Source organism: Rhododendron vialii, chromosome 1a, assembly GCF_030253575.1.
Source record: "Rhododendron vialii isolate Sample 1 chromosome 1a, ASM3025357v1".
NCBI lineage: Eukaryota > Viridiplantae > Streptophyta > Magnoliopsida > Ericales > Ericaceae > Rhododendron > Rhododendron vialii.
Window position 1 is genome coordinate 36,995,275 of NC_080557.1, and position 23,070 is coordinate 37,018,344.

A 23,070-nucleotide genomic window follows, 5' to 3' on the forward strand; every position below is an offset into this window, starting at 1 on the left:
CCCAAGCCCAATAACATACATCTTCTCACTCTATATCCTCACTCCCTCTCCCTCCTCCGACCAGAAAACGCAGATCCCTCTTCCTTCCATGGCGATTTCACTAACCAAACCCTAAAAACCAAATCTTTCCCCATTCCTCTCTCTCTCTCTCTCTCTCTCTCTCTCTCTCTCTATCTCCAATTTTACACATTCGCATTGTCCTCCCTCCCTTTGTACAATGAGCAGGTACAGCCTCCGTAACGGCGACATTGGCATCGCCGACCTAACCCTAACCGCCACCAATGACGCCACCACCACCAATGACATCACCATCTCCGCTTCAACTCCCGATACGGAAACCGAAGCCCTCATCCACGTGAAAGAGGAACCCACTCCATCAGACGAAGATCTCTCCAATGACGAAAAAGACCTCACAGATTCCCCAAATTTCACCAAAGTCTCTGAAGACGAAGACGAAGGCCCTCCTCTCAAGAAGCAGAAACAGCTCTCGTCTTTGTCAACAAACGGTGAAGAAACACCATCACAACCGTCTATGAAAAGGATGAAAAGCACCACCACCACAGCAGTGAAGAAATCGAAGAAGAAGAACCCCAACAGCATCTGGACCAAACGGACTTCGCGAAGAGGTAAAAAGAAAGGTAAAAACAATCACAACCTTAACCACAATAACCACAATGCTGCACAAGCAGAGGACACTGTTTTAATCACTCCTATACAGAGATTCCCTGATAAGACTGATGACACCCCGGACGCGACCATCTGTCTGTCTAGGGTTTACAAAGCCGAAAAAGTTGAATTGAGTGATGACAGGTTGAGTGCCGGTAGTACAAAGGGGTACAGAATGGTTAGAGCCACTAGAGGGGTAACGGAGGGTGCTTGGTATTTCGAGGTCAGGGTTGTGAAGTTGGGGGAAACGGGGCATACGAGGCTCGGGTGGTCAAACGAGAAAGGGGATTTGCAGGCGCCGGTTGGGTACGATGGGAATAGCTTTGGGTATAGGGATGTGGATGGGAGTAAGGTGCACAAGGCTGTGAGAGAGAAGTACGGGGATGAAGGGTATGTGGAAGGGGATGTTATTGGGTTTTATGTTAGTTTGCCTGAGGGAAGCTTGTATGCACCAAAGCCGCCCCATTTTGTTTGGTATAAGGGGCAGCGGTACGTTTGCGCGCCGGATGGGAAGCAAGATCCTCCTAAAGTAGTACCAAGTAAGTTGCTATCCGTGCTTACAATTTTTGCTGTTGTGTATTGAAGTTGGTGCATTTTGCTTACAATTATGTGTTTCATCTGTTTTCTGGATTGGTTGTTGTAGCCATAAACTGTTGCTTGTTGATATATATATATATATAGACACACACACACACACACACACACACACACACTAAGGTGAACCAGTGAAGGTGTCGGTTTTCTTTGGAAGTGAACGTTCAGTTTTTTGTTTCCAATTATAACTTTAAAGGAAACCTGTAAAATGTTTGTGATTTGGAATATAGATACATACAGTCCCCTTTCAGCACTATAATATTCAGCTCGGTGGAATGCCATTGTTATCCAGTGAGTAAAAAGAGTAAGAAAGTTTGTGAGCATTGATAAAAGTGTTGCTAGTAGAGTTCAGGGAAGTGCTCATTTTTAGATCAAGGCTGAGGACAATAATTCTTAGGTTCCTGTATTTCAAAGTTTGCTATAATATCCTAATGAGTTCGACCGAGTTAATTTTCAGGCTTGAGACGTGTAGAGGATATAAAGAGATGTTTGGTGGTAATGGCTGTCAGTTTGAGGATTGTGTTATTTGAGGGAAGAAGCTGAATAACATGTGCATAGGTAATAGGGAAATCGTTTGGTAACTTTGGTTTGATTATATATTCCATCCATGGAGGGTGGTGACAGGGATAAGCATATGCTTTGTACATTACTTCTAACATGTCACGCCCTAATCAAAAGTGACTGTAAAGGTTGTGGGTTTCCGTCCTTGCTTGTTGTTTGGCATGAACTTTCCTGTAGATGTTTCCAAGCAATTTTTCTGTTAGTTGACCGCTGCATGTCTTGATTGTGCTCCATGGCAATGGTACACCACAACAAAGAGGCGACTAGCAAGTAGAAGAATCTATTTTGTTAGTTGTAATGCTTGTTTCTCTCAACAAGTGTAAGTCTGAGCAGTTGAAACCCCAAGAATCTGTGAGTAGTTCATGATAATCCAGTTCCAACTGTACAAGGTTTTTTTTTTTCCTGCATGTGGTCATCAAAAGAAAGTCATGGACAACGAGGGAGTAACAGGGATTCTAAATGGCATTTTGGGTGTATTACTTGAAGTCTGTGGAGGTTACTCTCTCAAGGACGAGCACTATTCCATATAGTCATAGATTTCTGAAGGAGAACCGGATGGTTATATGCTTCTGGAATGATTTCCAGTTGGTGAATACATATTTTGTTTTGTGTTTATTTCCCCATTATCTTACTTGGTCTAAATGTGCTTTGTTAAACATTCTAATTCTTTTAGTTGATTTTGGAAGTACTCCAAAGTTCATGGTAGGCTAATATGGAAATGAAAATATGCCAACATTCCAAAGTAGGACAAATGAGTCAGAAAAGCAAGGGCTGGTGATGGAGAATGAAGACGGAGGAAGGGGAGGGGAGGGAGGAACACAAGGCCACTTCCCTAATCACGAAGGGAGCGCCTATTGGAGCATATATGAATCTTGATTCAGATACTATACGCTCTAAAAAGTTGGTTGGTAGCTTTTTGGGATCTTAGAGATTTGGTTTCTGGAAAGTCTCATTGTCAAGTCTCTTAGTCTGTGTATGTTGCCCTTCGCATTATACGTCTTCATGTATAGATGTTTTAAATCATGTGCAAGACACGATTGTGCTTATGCTTGATTCCTCGTTTCGACTCACTTTGTGGAAGCTTAAGCTTTTAGAATAAATGGTGCTATACATGAGCTTGCCCAGGATAGCCGTATGTGGAAAGTGATCTAGATAGCTAGTAGTTCACTACTCATCAATTATGTCATTCCTGTGCACAAGGCTCCCACGCAGCATGGTCTAATCATCATCCAGTATGCAAGATAACTTTTATTGAAGTGCAAATCATTTAAGAGTGTTTTTTTGTATGTTTTGGACCTGAGAGAATACCATTCCTTATAGTTTTACAATCATATAATTTGTACTACAAGAAATCCACGCGGGGCTCCACATTCACCAGAACACTCGAACAATAGAAAAAGGGGAAAAGGGAAATCAGACAGATGGTCCAGGGCAGGGGCACTATTCATCTGAAACTAATGAATGTCAGATCAGGGCTTTCTGCCTTCTTATTGAAAAAGGGCCCCTGCCCATTTTTGCGCTCAGGAAAGCTCTCAAGTAAAGGGAAATCTTCTGTGTCACCGTGCACAAGGCTCCTGTTACTCCACTTGCAGCAGAGTCTTACAGGGTAACAGGAGTACTAGATACTTTTCCACCCCACTTTTTTCTCTTTGTATAGTTGAATTGCCTTGTTTTTGCTAGTCAGGACACCTTTATTCAGATGTGCATCACTCGGAGAGAAAGGGGTGCCAATTGGTTCTTTATCCAATCACATATTTTATTTTACCCTTTCCTCACCTTCCTTTCTTATATTCTTTCCTTTCTGAAGCTCCATTTATTGACATGTGCTACTTGTGTCACAGGTCTTAACATAGGAGATCATATTGTTTAACCATATCTGATTTTGATGTTCGAGATTTATCTTTTGCCTTTCACTTTTTGTATTAGATGCTTGATTAGGAAGTGTTTTGAATGAAAGTGATGGTAGCATGTTGTTGTTACATTCTTGGAGGCATACATTCATCTACCTAATAAAACACAAGGGTGTGGGGACCACACAAACACAAGTTGAAAGAAGGGCTGAAATTCATTTAATCCAAGGGCTAATGTATGCTCTCCAACTCTCTTAAGAAAACACTCACACTTTTACAAATATATTACAAAAATGCCTTTGGTTCTTTTTACCCACTGCTCGGCTTCTGGCGTTGACATAAAAAAACAAATATATATTACAAAAATGTTCGTGCCCATGGCACTACCGGGGTGCGTAGTGCCGTAGGCACGGGTAAGCACTAGTTAGTTTAGATGGCCTCTTATTGGAAATCTGCAACTCAACTCTAGTAGCTGTGGTGCTATTTTAATATTTCAGTCGTGCATCGAATTAGTTGAATGTACATGCAATTGACAAGATCTGTTTTTTTTATTTAAGCCTACCCTCATTGTTGAGGTTGGATGTGTCGAATTAGCGTTCTTACTTCGAGGGCCCTTTACTTTGTTTGAGTTCATGCCTTCTGTCGACAGTGCGTACCGATCCTTTACAATGATGGTTTATCTAGAAAGTCTTTGTTTGTCAATGCATGCTCATTGCTCTCTAGAAAGCAAATACCCACTGTAAATGGGCCAACAACATATGGCACCTCTGAATTTCAAATCTCTCTTAATACACGGAGATCCAAACACAATAAATATCACTTTTGTCAGTATCAGTAAATGGATGTGAGCTGGCCTGTGAGAGGCCAAGGAAAGTTGAAAATTGCTGATCCAATAGAAACGGGAAAGTTGGAAATTCACTGTTCCTGGGTCCATAATGCAATGTCACAAAAAGAGAGACGACTAGACTAGTTTATGAGTTTATGCCAATTGTTTGTACTTTGTACAAAATTTTCAAGTCACAGAGTATAAATATTGGTATCAAACCATTGAGCTCATTCCCTTAGTAGAGGACCTGAGGCAAGTAATCCAAAGTATTGCATATAGGTATATAGTTTTAAGGAAGTGAATATCTACATACCATCTTAATTGTTTGGGAATTCTCGTGTTTCATGAAGAATTTTTTGGGACTCGTATTCTTATCATGAAATTGTTGGTTTTGATGTTGATTAGCAATCTTCTCTTTCTGTACCTTGAGTAATATTCCAAGCTTGACATTTCTTTTTCTTTGCAGGAAGTGAAATATCTTTCTTCAAAAATGGGATTTGCCAAGGTGTTGCTTTTCAGGATCTTTACGGTGGACGATACTACCCAGCGGCTTCCATGTATACTCTTCCCAATCAACCAAATTGCGTTGTCAAGTTCAACTTCGGCCCTGATTTTGAATTCTTTCCAGAAGACTTTGGTGAATGCCCTGTTCCAAGACCCATGATTGAAGTTCCTTATCATGGCTTTGACGGCAAGGTTGAGAATGGTGCGTCAGATGAGAAGAAACATTAGCAATTCAGAATCTTTTAGCAATTCTTTTAGAACCTATTGAAAGTTATGGATGGATTCATGGTCGACTTTTTATGTAATCTTCGGAAATGTTTATGCTACTTCTGATAAATGAACAAGTGAGTTTTGTAGACTCAATTTTTCTATGAGACAAGTAAAAGCCTGATTAGTGGACTGCATGTGACTTTGTTAGAAAGATATTGCATGATTCTAATGATATTCTTATCTACTTCTAAATTTAATGTACGCCCGCTATTCATTTGCATGTGCATCTCTTATTAAGCTGGATAATAGGTTTGCTGGATATCAGTTTTAGATATACGATCAAGGGAACTTATCAGTTTTTTCTCCATACTCGAGAGAAATCTATTTGAGTTTTTATGATGCTCCTTTAGCTAGTTTTACTTAGGTAGAATACATTAGCATTTGCACTAGGTTTTGTTTAATTTACTCAATGATAAAGCCTTTATTGTTGTTTGTTAGTTAACCGTTAATCCCATTACATTGTATTGTCAAAATGGTTTTGGCATGCAATTTTGTACATTCTTTTGATGCTATTATTTGTTTACTGTGAGAGTGATGGAGGTGTTAAGGGGTGTTGCCTGTGGGGTGTGAAGGGGATGACATGGCTGCATAAGGAAAGTGAAACTTCTCATTAAGCAGCTTGTGCACCGAAAGTCCTTGTCCCCTTGATCTTTTTCCCCTTTTGGGGTAAATTTTTTGCCCTCAAAAAATGGGTAGGTTTTATTTCTCTGGTAGTCAAATTCTGCATAACCTTGGCTTCTTTTTTTCTGATGGCAGGTAAATCATGGCTTTCCATCAGAATGTGCACAACCTTGAAAGTGGTGAAAGAGCAGGACACTGAAGTTATGGAACGCATGGACCTTTAGGCACAAAGAAAACGCTCAGGTTGGTTGCTTATCATGGTTATTGAATTTGCAATGCTTATACTTGCTATCTAGGTTGAATTTGACCAAGTGCCAAATCTAATATTCAGTTATAAATACAGTGTCTACCCATATTTTTACTCTCTCTTTACTGGCGCCTACATAAAGCTCCCTATGATTTTGTATTTTCAAAAGGCCAAAACTTACTTTAACCCGCTTTGGTTTTAGCAATGTGCAGATTAAACCCTTTGCGTTCATTTATCACACTTAACATCCTTGTGCGCAGTCAGAATTTCCATCCAAGTTCTCGGATGTGTGGGCAACAAAGTGGGTATGAGTGCAATGGCACAAAAATCACCCTTATCTACCCTGAAGATTACAAAAGCACCATTTTTCTTCCTCCACTTCTCAACTTTTTCCTCTGATCTTTCTCACCAACATACACATTTGTATGGTGGACGATTAATCTCGTAATAATTTTTCACCAACAATAAGATGTGTTTGGATGACCCGCCACCATACTTGAGGGCAAGTGGGGGCCCACGGGGGCACGGCCCCCACTCGATTTTGTAAAATTATATTTATTTTTTTGAATATTTCAATTATATCCGATAATTTTGCGATAGTTTCAGTAAAATTACTCTAAATTTTCATTATTATATTTGTCTCATCTATTTCTTTTTAAGTACTAAATTTTCACACCATCTTTTTGTGCAAACACATCCCTTTCTGTTGATCATAAGATGAAATTACAAATATACTCGTCAGTTTGTTATTTTACCGACAAAAAATGTATTAATTGAGAAATTATAAACACACGGGTTAAGTTTATTAATTTGTGTGCCCCAACACCCACATACTTCACTTCAAAATATTGAAGCCGTAATTGAGTGAATCTCGAATAAGACCTAATTGAACCAAGCCAAGTTCGAATTAAGGGACATGCTAAATGATCTACGTCGCCGCTCCTGTAAGTGATCTATATTGAACTCACAATCATCAATGACCCTAATTGATTATTTTGAGCACTAAATTTGACTAATTCAATCTAGTTAGGGCTTTTATTTGAATTGGAAACCTCAGAATTGTGTAGGTAATAGTTATTAGGAGATCCATTAGGGTTTGGAGTTCGTTGGTTCAACGACATCCTTGCATGATTTTGATCCGGGTTTGGTGGTTGTGTTGATTGTCTTGCTTAGGATGAGTATGGAAGAGCTCAATGGTGATTTTATTCCGGTTCTGTGAAAAAATTGATTTTGATTGTTAGTGGTCAGGTCAAAATCTGCTCTGGAGACATTGATATGATAGATTTTGTGAAACTAAAAGTTTGAAGCGATTTAATTCTTGATTGTTGGCAATTGTATATGTAAATTTATCTTTGTAATTGCATTTGTAGGTGTGTATGTATACGTGTTTGTGGTATGTGTGAGGGGAAGAAGATAAGTATTTTAAAGTCAACTTGCGAGTTTCATCAACGGATTTTACTGTACACATTGGTCCACAAACCGCGTGGAGGTTTAGTGGTCATAATTGAAGTTGGGGACGCAATCCGCAAATGACCCATACCATAGGGGTCAAAGAATTTGCCCTTTTTCAAATGCCACTTCACTAGGTGTCCACTTTACTGCATAATCTTTCTTCATGTTGTTCAAATTCAAATAAAGCTCAAATGTAAGACATGTTAATAAACAAAATCTTATATCGATTAATGTACCCTAATCCTTCCTAACTAGTCAAATCATTCAAAATTTCTTCAAAAGAAAAAGAAGAAGAAAAGAAAAGTTCATAATTATCTCAACTTAATTACAATTTTTATTCAAGATGAAAGTTCTTTCATCTTTGTTTTAGTAACGTTAGTTAGAAGGACCGAATTTATAATTAGAAAAAGGGGGAGGGAGAGAGATTGCGAAAATAATTACTAACATATCATCTAGGAGTGCTAATGACTATCCAGAATCTTCATATTCACAATCATAGTTTTTAGCTCTCTAAAACTTAATTAGAAGCGAATCTATAATGTAGTTTACAAACGAAATAAAAACACTTGTAATCGTGTAATGATAAATTGAAAAGGCCTTAAGTGGAAGAGTTTTTAATATTTTTCTTGGATCATCAATTTTTTATTTTTTTTCATAAGTTAATAGACAAGAAGATAAAGTGGAAGAGTTAGAGTGTCCTCAATGGCATAACCAAAACTAAAGAATTTCTAAAGTTAGCAATGTTGGTCCAAAATGTGGCTCACAATGGTATAATCAAACTTAGCAACCCCTTAACTAATAACTAAATTTTGACCTTTGGATAACCAAAACTAGCAATCTTTTTTCTTTGAATAACCAAATTTAATAGGGAACCACACTCTCTCTCTTTCCTTTCTCTCTCTTCCTCTTTCATCCTATCACGATCAATGGACACACCTACCTACATTTATTCCCAACTTTCTCTACCTGTCTACTAAAAATGAGTTTTTGATTATGGACCGTTGTGGGACTTCACATTGTTAATCTTAGCAACTCTTTAAATGGATAACCAAAAGATGAGGTGATAAGTTTTGGTTATGCCAGTGAAGAAAGATCAATGTGTACAGTATTATGCAGTAAAGTGGATAATACTTCAAATGTAAGACATGTTAATAAATGGATAATCAAACTAAATTTGGTTATTTAGGTCATCCACAGTGGTATAATCAAAAGTCAATTGTTTTTAAAGTTAACAATGTTGGTGCAAAAGATGGCTCACAATAGTATAATCAAACTTAGCAACATCTTTAGAAATAATCAAATTTGGGTTTTGGATAACCAAAACTAACAACCTTTTTCAATAATCAAAATTTGTGGACTCCATACCACATAAGTTAACTAATTCTAAAATTTGTATACATGCGTATTTCAATTGATATGTTTTTCTTCTATTCTTCGCCTACTCTATATCTTCTTCTCTTCACCCACAAACTATTTTTCTTTTTTTCTCTTAAAAAGTGAAACTCATATGTCTCGATCATCTATAATTCAACCCATCATCGTCGGATTAATGTATTTCACTCTTCTTTCCCATTTCTATTTCTTTTCCCTCTAAAAAATTCATAATAGGAGGGAAGAAAGTCTGATTTTTTCCCAAAATTAAGAGAGGGAATTGATATATTTTTGCTCAAAAAAAAAAACGTAGATGAAGGGAAGTGAATGGCAAGAAACAGAGGGGGAGAGAGAGTGAAATTGTAGTGAACTCTTATTTTGGCTATGGACTAAAAGTGACCATTGTGAAACCCAACACTGTTAAGCTTAACAACTTCTTGAATGAATAATTAAAAGTTGATGTGTCAACTTTTGGTTATCCATTTTTTATTATACCACTGTGGATGGCCTTACCTATCTCCGGTAGAGCTAACAGCATATCAACCTATGACTAGTAGACCCATATTTTTGATTATCCAATGGCCAAAATTTGATGAGTGGCTAAGAGGTTTCTAAGTTTGGTTATTCCAATGTGAGCTCTTTTTTGAGCAAATGTTGCTAACCTTAGCAACCTTTTGGTTTTGATTATACCACTGTGGATGCTTTTAGAGATGAACAAAAAGTACGGAGAATGGGATACTTTTGAGAAATATAAAGTTTTGCAAATATACATACATAGTAATGAGGAGAAAAAGAAGAAAACATAAGAGCATCTCAAGTAGATCTCTCAAACTTCTCATATCAAAAGATTTGAAGGTTTTTATATTTTTTAAAGCATCTCCAACCTTGATGTCAAAATTTGGAGATGCCAAATTTATTTGAAGGCTTATGTGACATCTTTAAATTTGACATCAAGAAACCTCCCTCTCCTTGTGTAAAATTGTATTGTACTATACTCTTTTCAACTTTTAATTGTTTTGAACTCCAATTATTATATTTATTAAATTAATTTGAAACTTAATTATATTTGGCCATAATTAAGTCAAACCTCCCTGTCCTTGAGTCAAATTGTTATTCTTCACTAAAAATTATTTTGTACTAATTTTTTCCCATAAGAACATAAAATAAAATAAAAAACAAAACAAAACAAGAACAACTTATGCGAAAAAATACTTTATTTTATTGATGAAACGAATTAAAATTTGAGTTCATCATATAGTAAATAACAATCACAATAAATCGATAGTGTGAAGGAAACAAATAAATACTAGTCTTGTTTGTGTTTTCATCCACATCACCATAAACTTGAAATTGTTGTGAAGAAAAAAAAAAGTTAAATTGAGAGTATAGGGAGTCCATAGCGTGAATGAAACAAATATATTTCTCAAGTTCAATTTTATAGGGAAATAAATGCTCTTTTTAGGGAAAAATACAAAAAGGATACTTTTAAAAATGCAAAAGGTCAAAACTTCAGTTCGGCAGCAAGCTTCAAATTTGAAGCAAATTGGACGGCAGCCAAATCCATGTGGGATTTGGCTCTCAAATTGGCACATGGTTGGATTAAGAGAGTATGCCAAAACTTTCCGTTACTGCTCCACGGGCTTTGGAGATGCTCTTACATGCTCCAACAGACTCCTAAACACTATCTCACCCAGTCACCCTTCAATTTTTACTACCCACCCTTCAAATGGCAGACTAGGATTGTTTATTTATTCAGATAACTTTCACTTTTCTTGTTTTTTGTGCTTTATTTTTCATCTTTTGCAATGGTTATTGTTTTTGTTGATAAAATAGTGTTTGAAGGATCTATAGGATCTATAAGAGTGCACCATAAATAGTCACCCATCAAGATGTTATATGAGGTAGCAAAGTACACTTCTGGTGTTAAATAATCTGCCAAAAATGCTCTAAGAGGAAGGGTATGGCTAAAAGGTAGTAATTCAACTACGCATTATTAAAACACTGGTGGTACGCACCTTGAAATATCACACATACTCACAAGAATGGTGACCTAACAGATACTCTTTCTTTCTTTCTTTTGAAAGGGGCCCTACCAGATACTTGGTTGCGGAGTTTACCACACTTGTAAGCATAGTGTGCTTATGAGGTGACTCTAAATTTTATTGTCATTGAATTTATGCAATTCTTTAATTTAGATTCATATTCGGGTGAAGACTAAAATGTAGGATAAAAAAGAGAGTCTTAACAGATAGAGGTTGAAACTTGAAAGTAAATAAAGAGTCAAAGTATGTTGTGATATTTCTCGACAAAAATATTTAATCAAAAATCTTATAATATAGACAAGAATATATAGGGATCAATTTGGACCAAAATGTTTTGCTTTATTTAATTGCAATTTTTTTTCCTAACATTTAAGGAGTAAAATGTAGATGTTGCAAGTTTTTCATTGTAAAAATAAGAGAACACAAAATAAAGAGAAAAGAAAGACATACCAAATTGAACCAACAAAATACTCATTTTTGCTGAACTCCTGGTGTTCTCGTGCACTGCAATGACTAGCTTTTTCTCGAGCTGTGTTTATTTTTTTGGGTTGTGTTTTTGGGTTTTATTGTTTAGCATAGCTGGCACCTTGACAATTGTTCTTTTTTTTTCTTTTTTTTTTTGTTGGTTAGATTGTTTTTAATTTTTTTTAAAAAAATCGACAGGCTTAGGAGGGTAGATTGAATTTTCGGAAGTAGAAGCACTAGAAGAGTCATTGTCTCTCTTCAAAGCTCTCTCAATGCCTTTTTTTTCCCTATTGTAATGATTTCATATTGTTAGAGGTATATACATGTATATGAAATTTCTTTTGTTGATAAAACAAAAAAACAAATACTGGTTAAAACACCCTAATAGATTTGTATGAGTTTTGTCTAAAAAAAAATTGATAAGAAAAAAAGAGCAACTCAAGTGTGCAATATATTTGAATCTAGGACATAATGAATCAATCTCCCACAAACAATAGAAAAGGAAAACAACAATAAAAACATGAGAACACAATTTATAAACAAATAGGCACTGTGCCTACATTTCAGGTTGGCTTTAGGCCCAAAGGCATCAAGCCCTCTGCCGCATTAGAGGACCTCTTCAGTAACTTGAGATTGCCAGTAAATAAAAGATACCTCACATTAATTATGTAGATGGAACATAACAAATAGTTTTGTAACATGCTAATAGAAGACAGTGATTTATGTTAAATTTTGTTGACCTAGTTGCTTTTTTTTAATTATAAATTTTGCTTTGCAGAACTTTAGGGAGAAAAGAAGCAACTTTATGGGTGCAGCAAGTTTGAATGGAGTAAATTAAATACAATAAATATGGAGGAAAATGAATCTCTCTTTTCTTTACCTCAGACATTTCTTTTGGGGAGTATTACAATGATGAAGAGAGATGTTGACATCGTTTCTTTGCGAGTCTTTGTCTCTCAGGCTTAATTTTACTGAAAGGGAGAGAAGAACGAGTCCTACTCTTGGATCAGGGGGAAGAAAAATTTTGTCGAGAGGGGTACCGAGCAAGACATTAGTGGACGATAGGATATGACTGACCTGAAGACTTAATCTCAACATCGGATGGATCAAACTACTCATGGGCTACCGAACCAGTCGTTAGCACCTTCTTCAATATCAGATTTTTTCAATTGATTCATCTGGTAATGTACCTCAAACTATTGTGCTTGATTACTCTCATCTTTCTATTCTTTTAGAAAAGGAAAAGAAAGGAGTTAGGAAGTGTGCTTAACATCCCATATGTACAGTAATTTCAAATACTTAATTATCGCCTTCATATCAGGTATTTGTATCTTCTCTTCCTTCTGTATTTTATTCCACAGGGTTGGAAGGAAGCTCTCACCGATCATAAGTGGGAAGAAGCTCTGGTATAGTGAATGACAAACCTAAAGAAACATGACACTTGAGAATTAGTATCTCTTTAGGAGGGGTAGAAATGAAGGGGCTGAAAATGTTTGTTGTGAGACAAATAGAAGACCAGTTGAGAGTTGCAAGGCAAGACTTGCGGCTAGGGAAGGACTTTATTATACAATGTTGATTAGGAGGAGACCTTTGCTCCTATAGCAAAGATAAACTCCCTTCGTGCTCTACTTTCTTGTGATACTAATTACAATTAGTATTTTAAGCAATTAGATGTGAAGAATGCATTCTGCATGTTAATTAGGACACTCTTATATGGATATCCCACTAGGGTTTTCGTCTCATGATATGATGCTATGAAAGGAAAAGTTTGCGAGTTGAGAGCACTATTCAAATCGAGTACCTTGATGATATAGTAAGGTTGGAAATGATACGTACTTAGCCAAAAAAAATAAGGGTTGGAAATGATATGGAGGATATCTCAAATCTCTTCTAGCCAAGGATTTGAAGATCAAGGACTCGGGGCTGTGGTGGGCTGAACCAGAACGCCAATTGGGCCCAGTGAGTGGGCAACCCAAAACACTATTGTGCCTGGCGAGTGGGCAACCCAAAGCACTGAGTGTTTGGGCCGAACCAGTACACTTTGGCCAGCACTCTGGGATGTGAGTGTGGCCTGAGGCATATATGCCCACTTCTGTGGTATTGCAGAGCTAGGGCCAGGCCCAGGTGAAGATGAAAAGTCCGCATGGTTAGTGGTGGATCAGTATCGATCACGTGGCCGTACGGTGCGTCAATCCAAGAAGCGGTTACGGTATGTTCCTGGCATGAGCTTACTTGGAACCTAAGTCAAGTCATTCTATGTAAAGTACAGTTCTAAACCCTAGAGTGGTACAATGGTACATTGTTATTGTTCACACAGAGCTTTGTACTTTCCTCTCTTGGAGTTGAGCCTGACTTAAGCATTGGAGTGCCTTCCAGCTAACCATGGCAGGTTAGGCAGTAAATGGTGTTTGTCTTGCAGATCAAGGTTAGAGAAGGTTTAGCTCTGTCCATATCCAACGAAAGATCCAGAAGGAGAGCTGGATAAACACCCCCACCAGAACCATTAAGATACTCTCTTGGGATTGATGTTGTCAGATCTGCCAAGGGCATCTTTACTTCCTAGCAAAAGTATATTCTCAACCTTCTCAAAGAGACAAGAATGTCGGGATGTACTTGTGTGACTTTATAAGATCGAATCTTATTATTTCTCGAAGTTAAAACTAGACAATTTCGGCCAAGATCAAATGCAAAAGCTGAATATAGAGCGTTCATGGCATTTGTGAGATTATGTGGGCTATAATTGTTACTGGAAGACTTGAGAACTCATGACCACGGACGCTTGAAATTATTTTCTGATAATAAGACTGCCAATACATGGCTCACAATCTGATAGCAACATGACCGTTACTCAATTTGGAAAGCTGTGGAATGGGACTTAATTAGAATCAATTTTATTCCGAGTTTTAGTCAATTAGTGGTGTTCATAATTACCGTTATATTCCATAAGAAAACCTCATGTTGTCACCGAGGATGGTTGGTTCTTCAGTGGCATAGTTTCACATGGTTTGGTGATAAGGAGGACATGGTTTCTAGTATTTTGGATGACGTTTGAGAAGACTCATGGAGTACTAATTAATCCTAGAGCACCAATTTTGGGATCAAGCTATAAAACACCTGATTAGAGGGAGCTTGCAGATCTTCTCTGTGCAGTGTTCCCACATTACCGAATTGGGGGAGCCTGTTGTGCACTTGTGCACACCACACACCTTGGGTTCAACATTACCGAGCAAGTTGAGGTCAGGCCCCTCCTGTCCCTATTGGGTAAGGCCTCCTTAGGTTCGAAGATTCCTCTCTATGCCCTTCTTCTATCCCAAAAAGAAAAGAAAATATAAATCTTTTCTTTTCTTGGTTTCATCTCGTCCCCGTCTCAAATAAGAGGGGGACAATAACACATTTTCCGTCGTTTTCCCTCCCTGAAATTATCCTAATAGGAAGTATATCCCTACAATGTCTTTTTCCTTTTTTTCTCACCTATGCCCTACCTAATCTCTTATATACTTTTCGGGTGCAGGTATCTCCCTTCAGACTTGAGTGGCAGAAGGGAAAATACAGAATTTGTTTAAGGATCTATCTTATCCCTATGCTTCAAGGCTAAAGCCAAGCTGGTATGCAAAGGAGGAAGACCCTTTGAATTTCTGCAGAGCTCAAGGATTGTACTGAGGTAGTTGAGGTTTACACCAGCGCTCTACACGTTCAACGTTCTTCTGTTCCGTCGACCCTTTGAGCAAAATGCAGTAAACAGAAGGTAAATCCATGGACCAGCCTTGTCATCTCCGTCTCGTAGGCACTAGAAGATCACCGCAACGTCTTTGGCATCCAAAGAGTCACGGGTAACCCGAGAACCCTGGCCTATAAGTGGAACGCATTAGCTGACCGAGGTATTGTAGGTATTGTCCATGCCACCCTTAACACAAGTATTGGATATGGGTGTATGTCTAAGTGTTGTACTGTTGTAAACTTAAATCTTATGTGGGAACATGTGTCTAATGTTGAGTATGAGAAAGGGGATACATCCTAAATACTTAATTTGTATTGTACCATATGTTAAAGATAATATGTGAAATTATATTTCCAATGTGCTTTAAATTGAATGACTCTCTCTCTCTCTCTCTCTCTCTCTCTCTCTCTCTCAAAGATCATAAAAACCAGAGTAATCAACTTGTTTGAATTGGACACATCTCACACCTTTATTCATGGTATTAAAAACCCATGTAAAGTTAGAACTTACAACTTATGTTAACCTAATCCTTTGATGTGCTTTACACTCCCGTTCTTAGTTCCTTTTCTACGCTTTTACGGCCGAGTTTCTTTATGGGGCCGAAGGGGTTTATTTTCTTTTACACAATACAAAGGGAAGTAAGCAACTTTAGCTCTTTAGGAAAACACACATGTGCTTTTAAATTTCTGCTCTCATAAATTCTAGTAATTTGATATATTTTTTTGAAAGGTATTTTCACGCTCTCATTTTCGCTTTTGCTTCAGCTTATCCATGCATATTATTTGACTTAGGTTACAATGACTCTTTTTACAACAAGTCTACAATTACAAATAAACACACTCACAGTGCATGTAGAGCTCACACATAATAAACATCTCTAATGTGTGAGGCCCACATCTTTGTGAGTATGTATTTGTGTGTTTTAGTTCGCAAAAGTGCTATGGGTACACCAGTATGTACATCCTTTGTACGTTGCTTCTGTGGCAAAAGTAATGGCCCCCACTTCCTCCATTTACATTTCAAAATTTCACCAAAAATTTTGACCGGGAGATTTATTTACCCCCCTCAAACCCAACATCTCTTGACTTCTCTATCCCACCATCGACGCCATTTTTACGAACCCATCCCTGTCGACACCGGCGACCGCCACCACCACAATCGACGTCGGCGACCACCATCTCCGACTCCCATCTTTAAATCCCCTGTTCTGAGAATCAGAGGAAAGAAGACCCAATTTTTGGCCCAAACCCAAAAGCCATTGATGACCACCTGACTACCAGGGACGACCTCATCTCTCCCAAACCACGGACCACCAGTGACGACTGTATCACTGCTCCCCAAACTCCCATTTATCCCTTTCTCTCTGTCTCTCTCTCACATGCAACTGTCAACTCAAAGGTAAACCCAAATTTCATATGTCTACTCTTTAATCTCTTCTTATTTCTTTCTTTAATGTGCTCAGAATTATAGGCAGTGGGTTGTTGAATATTAAAGGTTTTTTTTTTAGGTATGTTGTGTGTTTAAACTTTTGGCTATAAAGATAACATGGTTCCCCATTGTGTCTTATTTATAATTTTTTTGGCTATACTGGTGTTTGAGTTGCTTCCTAATGACCATGTACCCCAACACATGACAACACATAACAAGTATTCACACAGTTTTTATTTAAAACTAATGTAAATGTCTTCTCTGACTTCTTGAATTTCAAGAAGATATAAAAGAGACCACTGCCCAGAACCACCAAAATGTTTGTGGATTGATTATTAATTTCATGTGTTACGTGTGCATTTTTGTTGCTTACTTGTGTCTATATATATATATATATATTTGGATTGGCAACTTGTGTGTGTCTAATATTGATATTTGTTTGTTTGTAGAAATATGGAAATAGTAATACATGAATCAACACCTGAACTTGACAAACAAGACAATGAAGATCCAAATTCGGAGGATGTAGGGGAACCTAAGGTTGGAATGTCCTTTGATACAGAAGCTGAAACCCGTACCTATTATGCTAGTTATGCTAGAAAGAAAGGTTTTGTTGTGATCACAAGAAGCTCTGGAAAGCGTGATGATGGGCAAAGGGGGCATGTAACTTTCTGTTGTCATAGGGGTGGAAAGGCAAGGACAAAGGCACTCAACCTAGTTAAAGCCCATCCAACAGCAAAAGCAGAATGTAAAGCAGCAAGGAATGTCCCTTTGCATAACAACGGGAAATGGATATTGAATACAATTGTTCTCGAGCATAATCATGAAATCTGCCCAGAGAAAGCTCGGTATCTTAAGGCCAACCGGGTTATTGCAAATCATACGAAAAGGACATTGGAATTGAATTGCTTAGCCGGAATAACATTAACCAAAACTATTAGCTCATGTGTGATTGAGGCTAAGGGGCATGAGAATTTGACATGGACAAAAAAAGATACAAGGAATTACATGGATCAAGTGCGACGCTCACAACTCAAGGAAGGGGATGCCGAGGCTATGCACAAGTACTTCATGAGAATGTACGAAGGCAACAACAACTTTTTCTATGCTATGGATCTAGTTAAGGAAAACCGCTTATGTAACATTTTTTGGGCAGATGCGAGGAGTAGGGAGGCATGCAAAGAATTTGGTGAGGTGGTCACATTTGACACCACATGCTTGGTTAATAGACACGATATGCCTTTTGCTCCGTTTGTAGGAGTAAATCACCACGGACAATCAATCTTGTTGGGATGTGGGTTGATACTACGAGAGGACACTCCGTCATTTGTGTGGTTTGTTTGAGACATGGGTTTCTTGCATGTCCGGGCGTTCACCTAATGCCATCATCACCGACCAATTTAAGGCCATGCAAAATGCAATATGTATTGTGCTTCCAAATGCACGGCATCATTGGTGTTTATGGTATATCTTAAAAAAGGCACCTGAAAAGTTAAATGGGTATGATGATTATGAATCGATTACATCCATGCTCCATAATGTTGTATACGATTCATTGACAATTGTGGAATTCGAAGAAAATTTGGCGCACCTGATTAATACTTATCAATTAGGAAACAATAATTGGCTAAGTGGCTTGTATGAGGAGAGGCACCGTTGGGTGCCGGCATTTGTTAAAGATACTTTTTGGGCGGGAATGTCAACAACCCAATGGATCGAAAGCATGAATGCATTTTTTGATGGTTACGTCCACTCTAAAATCACATTGAAAGAATTTGTTGGGTAATATGAAAATGCCTTACATAACAAGGTGCAAAAGGAAGAAAAGGAAGATGCTCATTCTTTCAATGTATAAGCGAAGAACGTGTCCCCTTATGGATTTGAGGATCAATTTCTAGAAGCATACTCAATTGCCAAATGCAAAGATTTTCGAACTGAATTAGCTGGTAAGATTGCTTGCACCTTGATTTCTGCTAAGACAATGGATGGTATTTCAAAATTTTTGATAGAAGAAGACATCAAAGTTGGTGCCAATGGATATTTAAAAACTGTTACCTTTCATGTTTGGTTTAATGAGGAGTCAAGAGAAACTAACTGTAATTGCCGGTTGTTCGAGTCAAAGGGAATTGTGTGTAAGCATATCATCATGGTTTGGACAAAAGAGAAGCTTAGTAGAGTGCCAGAGAAGTACATTCTACGAAGATGGAGGAAAGATGTGAAGAGGAGTCACAAAAAAGTCAAAATTAGTTATGTAAATTGGGAAACGAAGCTCGAATGGCGTCGCTATGATATTATGATCGCTGCTTAATTTCCATGATGTTGCTGATAATGCCATGGATTCTGAGGCCAAGAGTGAGAGGGTGGTGGCTAAATTGCAAGAAGCAAAAGCTAAGAATGAAGTGTGTGATGATGATTGGCAAATGACATCCATGTCCATTGATGTCCAAGATAGTACTGTGAGTCCCAAAGAAAAACAAAAACCTGTAGGTGATCCAAATAAATGTCGTCGAAGAGGCCAACCGCCAATAAATAGAAAACAATCAACGATTGAGAAGATCATTAAGAAGGTTCGGAAATCAAGCAAAAAAACTCAACCATGTCAAGGCAATACGAATAGCAAACATGTATGACTTCTTATAATTTTGTTAGTTGAAACTAATATTAATCAGATAAATTACTTTGTAATCAAAACTCATTATTCATTTGACCTTATGTACGAGTAGACTTCCGTAAAGGATGGGGATGTTGATGTTATCGCGCAAGAGAGTGAATTTTAGAGTAAATATGTGTATTTGGCTCTTAAGTTGTGAATAGAAACTCATTGGTGTTTATGTATATGACATTTGATTTTTTTATTTCAGATGTCTCAAATGAGTAGACTGAGTGGTGATATGTGGAGTTATGACCTGAATGAGACTCCAATTGATTTGGAAAACTAGGGGATCCGACGAAGAGGTTCTGGCACAATAGATGTTAGAGTTGGTTGGATCTTCTTATTATATGGCTTTTGGATATCTTTTTGGTATAGTTAACACCGTGCTTTTTGGGTACATAATAGGTGGCATAGAGATATTTGTCCACTGTGTTTTTTGTGGAAGTGGGCAATTTTCACTAGTAAAAATTGTGTAGTAGGTTTACTAGTTTTTGGATCAAGCCCCAGCTCATGTTTTTTGGTTCAATAAAATATATTATCTTTTGCCCACGGATTTGCAGCTTGTCGTATGGAATTTGCTTAACTATGGTGAATGAAAATTATTTGGCAATGGAATTATGCATGGAAATGATATGGATGAAAATTTTTGTGTATTGTTTTTTTTTTTCCCGACGAAACACACGAACACGATGGGGTTCACAGACACGGATATAGGACACAACTATTTTAGCAAGCATTTTACAGCCTCTTTCAAATTTGGTAGAAATAAATGCCACAGTTACAACAGGAAAGGCTAACAACATTGAAACAAAAACTAAACAAGCAGCTTCTCTTCATGGGATGATAAGGATTGTCCTCCTTTTGACCAACTTGAAAGCAATAGACCATCCTCATGCTTTAGATGGTAATACTATTTCTGTTTCAGAAAGAAAAAAAAAAGGCCTAAACAGCAGAGATTGGACCAACTAGATAATGCCATACACAGAACTTGTGTTGCCCTCTTTAAAAAACAGAACTAGATAACTTGAAGGATATGTACACACTAGTAGAAGAACGTCAAAAAATGACATAACAATAGCCATTTAAACTTGAATTTTTATTGAAGGTCTAATGCAATTACATCATCTAAGTATAAGTTACAAAATTCATCTCCCTCTGACATTTCAAAAGTTCTAGGATACAAGGGTGACATTAGGAAAATACTAGCAGTCCAAAACAAGCTGCAAATGGTAAAATTTGGAGCTTTGCAATGCATCAGAAAAAGGCTTGAATCCAACAGCAAAGACCACAACAGCTTCACGACCACCACTCCTTCTAATCAGTTGCCATCCAGATCAGTTACCACTGTGTCAAATTAGCGGTAATCAGGTTGGTCTTTCTCATATCTATGAACATTCTCCAAACTTTTGTCTTGCAGTTTAGTGACACATCCAACTTCAAACTTCCACCTAGCTTCAATGTTGGTAAAGAGTTCCAAAAAAATGCACAACAGGTATAAGTACACGGTCAATGCACAAGTCAATTAGGTAAGAGAATCTTGATTAACAAATAACAAAAAGTCATTCCATGTAGAGCTTAATTCATACATAACCCTAATAAAATTATATATGCCTTGAAATCTACACATAATATCCGTCTCTACAAATAACAAACGGGGATGTTAGGACAAAATGAATCTTTATTCTCAGTTAGCAAACAATTATATGAAGTAATTTTAAAAAGTTAGAGCACACTGATTTTTTATAAAATGGAAGAAATCTAGCTATGTAACTGTTCTAGGTATCCAAAAGCCCTAATTGGGAAAATTCGAAGAAGGATACAAGAATGCCAATCAAGTAGGATACAACAATGGCTTCATGCATGTTTAGGTTTTCAAAGCCCTAATTTTTGAAAAGCCCTAATTTTCGAGCAACCCTAATCTTAGAACAAGGGATTTTTTTGGGAAAATTAGGGAAATTGATTTTTATTAAAATCAAAGAAATTTAAGGAAGAAACAGAAAATGGGGAAGATTAGCAGGGGAAAATAAGTGATTTACCCATTTCGGATCAAGCCTTCTTCGAGATTTTGACCTCTTCAAGTTTGATTTGATTTCGTGGAAAGAGTTAGGCAAACTGATTTGATTTTGTAGAGAGACAGAGAAATGGGAGTCAGAGATGGTGGTCGCCAACATCGATCACCGGCATTGATGATGGTGGTGGCAATGGCGGTCACCGGTGTCGATAGGGATGGGTTCGTAAAAATGGCATCGATGGTGGGATATAGTAGAAATCAGGAGGTGTTGGGTTTAAGGGGGGTAAATCTCCCGGTCAAAATTTTTGGTGAAATTTTGAAATGTAAATGGAGAAATGGGGCACATTACTTTTGCCACATAGGCAGTGTACAAAGGGTGTACATAATTGGTGTACCCATAGCACTTTTGTTTAGTTCATGGCTCTAAAAAATTTCCTCTTTTTAATGGAAGGGGGGGGCTGCTGACTGCTGTGAGCAAGAGCGTGCAGATGTGCCCCATCTCACCGTCCGTTTTGACAATCAATTATCCGAATTTTAAAAGAACTCTTCAAAGTTGTGTTTTTGTTCATAGCAGCCCCCCACTTCTCTTTTTAATCCAGAATTTTGTTTGTGTTGTTATTGATGTTGTGTCATAGATTCGTATTTTTTACATTGTAGTTCAGAGTTCTTCACATTACTACTTGGATGTGGTTCTAAGCCATTGGACAAACTGATCTTACTTGCTGATTTTCATTTGGGAAAATGTTAGAGTACATGACAAATATAGCTTGAATCTGGACTGTCCATAATACTTTCATGAAAATTTCATGTCAGGTTCCCTATCAAACCTCTTCTCTTTTTTTCGGTCAATCAGAAATTCATAAAGAACATTAAGGAAAAGAGTTCTGCATCACGCGAAAGTGCATAGTGGCATACATATTAGCATACAAACCAAACAAAACAGAAGCAAAAGCTAGATTCGCCACGGCTACCAAACTAGTCTAGTAACTGCCTTAATTGGAGGCTATCTCTAATAGAGATAGGCATGTGAGTTTCTACTACCAAGTCTTCCTCTTGTTCTACCCCAACTCGAGCAAGGTGATCCGCACATTGGTTTGCCGAGCGATAGATATGGTCAATCGAGGTGTTGGTATGGTTCATAAGGTAGTGAGCTTCATTGATAACCACGCTAAGTGGGTGATTCCCTAGGTTGCCCTCTTTGATCAAGTTCACCGTATTAAGAGAGTTTGATTCAATTTTCACACTGGCTAATTTTTTTCTCAAAGATGATCTCCAAGCCCTTGTAAATGCTCCATAATTCAGATTCCAAGTTGAAGGTACAGATAAGTTTGCCATAGAAACCCAAAATCCAATCTCCATTGTTGTCTCTGAATATGCCTCCAAAGCCACCTTTTTCATTAGTCTCATACCAACATCCATCCGTATTAAGCTTGATGTTATCTACAGGTGGTTTAGTCCATGTATTAGGACGAGCAATAAGGGTATCACCTAAAAGGGGGGATTTGAAAGCCTCTACAATTTCGCAAGAGTAAGAAATAATTGACCTGGCACTAACGGGGTATGGCTATGATGCTCCCAGGCAGTTTTGGGAGCATCATACTCCCATTCTGTTTGAACCGTTGGATCAAATTCTTTTAATCCCAGCCAGAGATCTCCTTCTCCTCTTCCTCCCAGTTACCTCCTATTCCCAGTTACCCCTGTTACTACCAATTAACGAGAAAATATTTGCACGTCCTAAACTATTTTGGCCTCTCTCTCCTCTCCACACTCGTTCACCTCCACCTCCACAGC

General features: G+C 37.7%; 2 protein-coding genes across 12 annotated transcripts; both read left to right on the top strand.

Moving 5' to 3' along the window:
• On the top strand, nucleotides 1-15,560 carry LOC131334194 (protein TRAUCO-like). 11 transcript variants are annotated; one of them, XR_009202136.1, is made up of 6 exons: nucleotides 1-1,205; nucleotides 4,964-5,203; nucleotides 6,028-6,135; nucleotides 11,047-11,108; nucleotides 12,248-12,655; nucleotides 12,831-15,560. XR_009202136.1 is itself a non-coding variant. In XM_058369359.1 (4 exons), the coding sequence occupies exons 1-3, from the start codon at nucleotides 218-220 to the stop codon at nucleotides 6,114-6,116; spliced, it is 1,317 nt and encodes a 438-aa protein (XP_058225342.1). In that variant the 5' UTR covers nucleotides 1-217; the 3' UTR covers nucleotides 6,117-6,135; nucleotides 12,416-15,560. The 11 variants fall into 11 exon arrangements, 3 of the variants coding, with proteins under 3 accessions (XP_058225342.1, XP_058225455.1, XP_058225526.1); XR_009202118.1 differs by having other exon boundaries at nucleotides 12,248-12,650; XR_009202101.1 differs by having other exon boundaries at nucleotides 12,248-15,560.
• Nucleotides 15,561-16,955: 1,395 nt separating this feature from the next.
• Nucleotides 16,956-19,802, top strand: LOC131334572 (protein FAR1-RELATED SEQUENCE 5-like). The gene is made up of 3 exons (XM_058369706.1): nucleotides 16,956-19,239; nucleotides 19,339-19,393; nucleotides 19,477-19,802. Exon 1 carries the CDS (start codon nucleotides 17,069-17,071, stop codon nucleotides 17,957-17,959), a length of 891 nt encoding a protein of 296 aa, XP_058225689.1. The 5' UTR covers nucleotides 16,956-17,068; the 3' UTR covers nucleotides 17,960-19,239; nucleotides 19,339-19,393; nucleotides 19,477-19,802.
• Nucleotides 19,803-23,070: the final 3,268 nt, after the last annotated feature.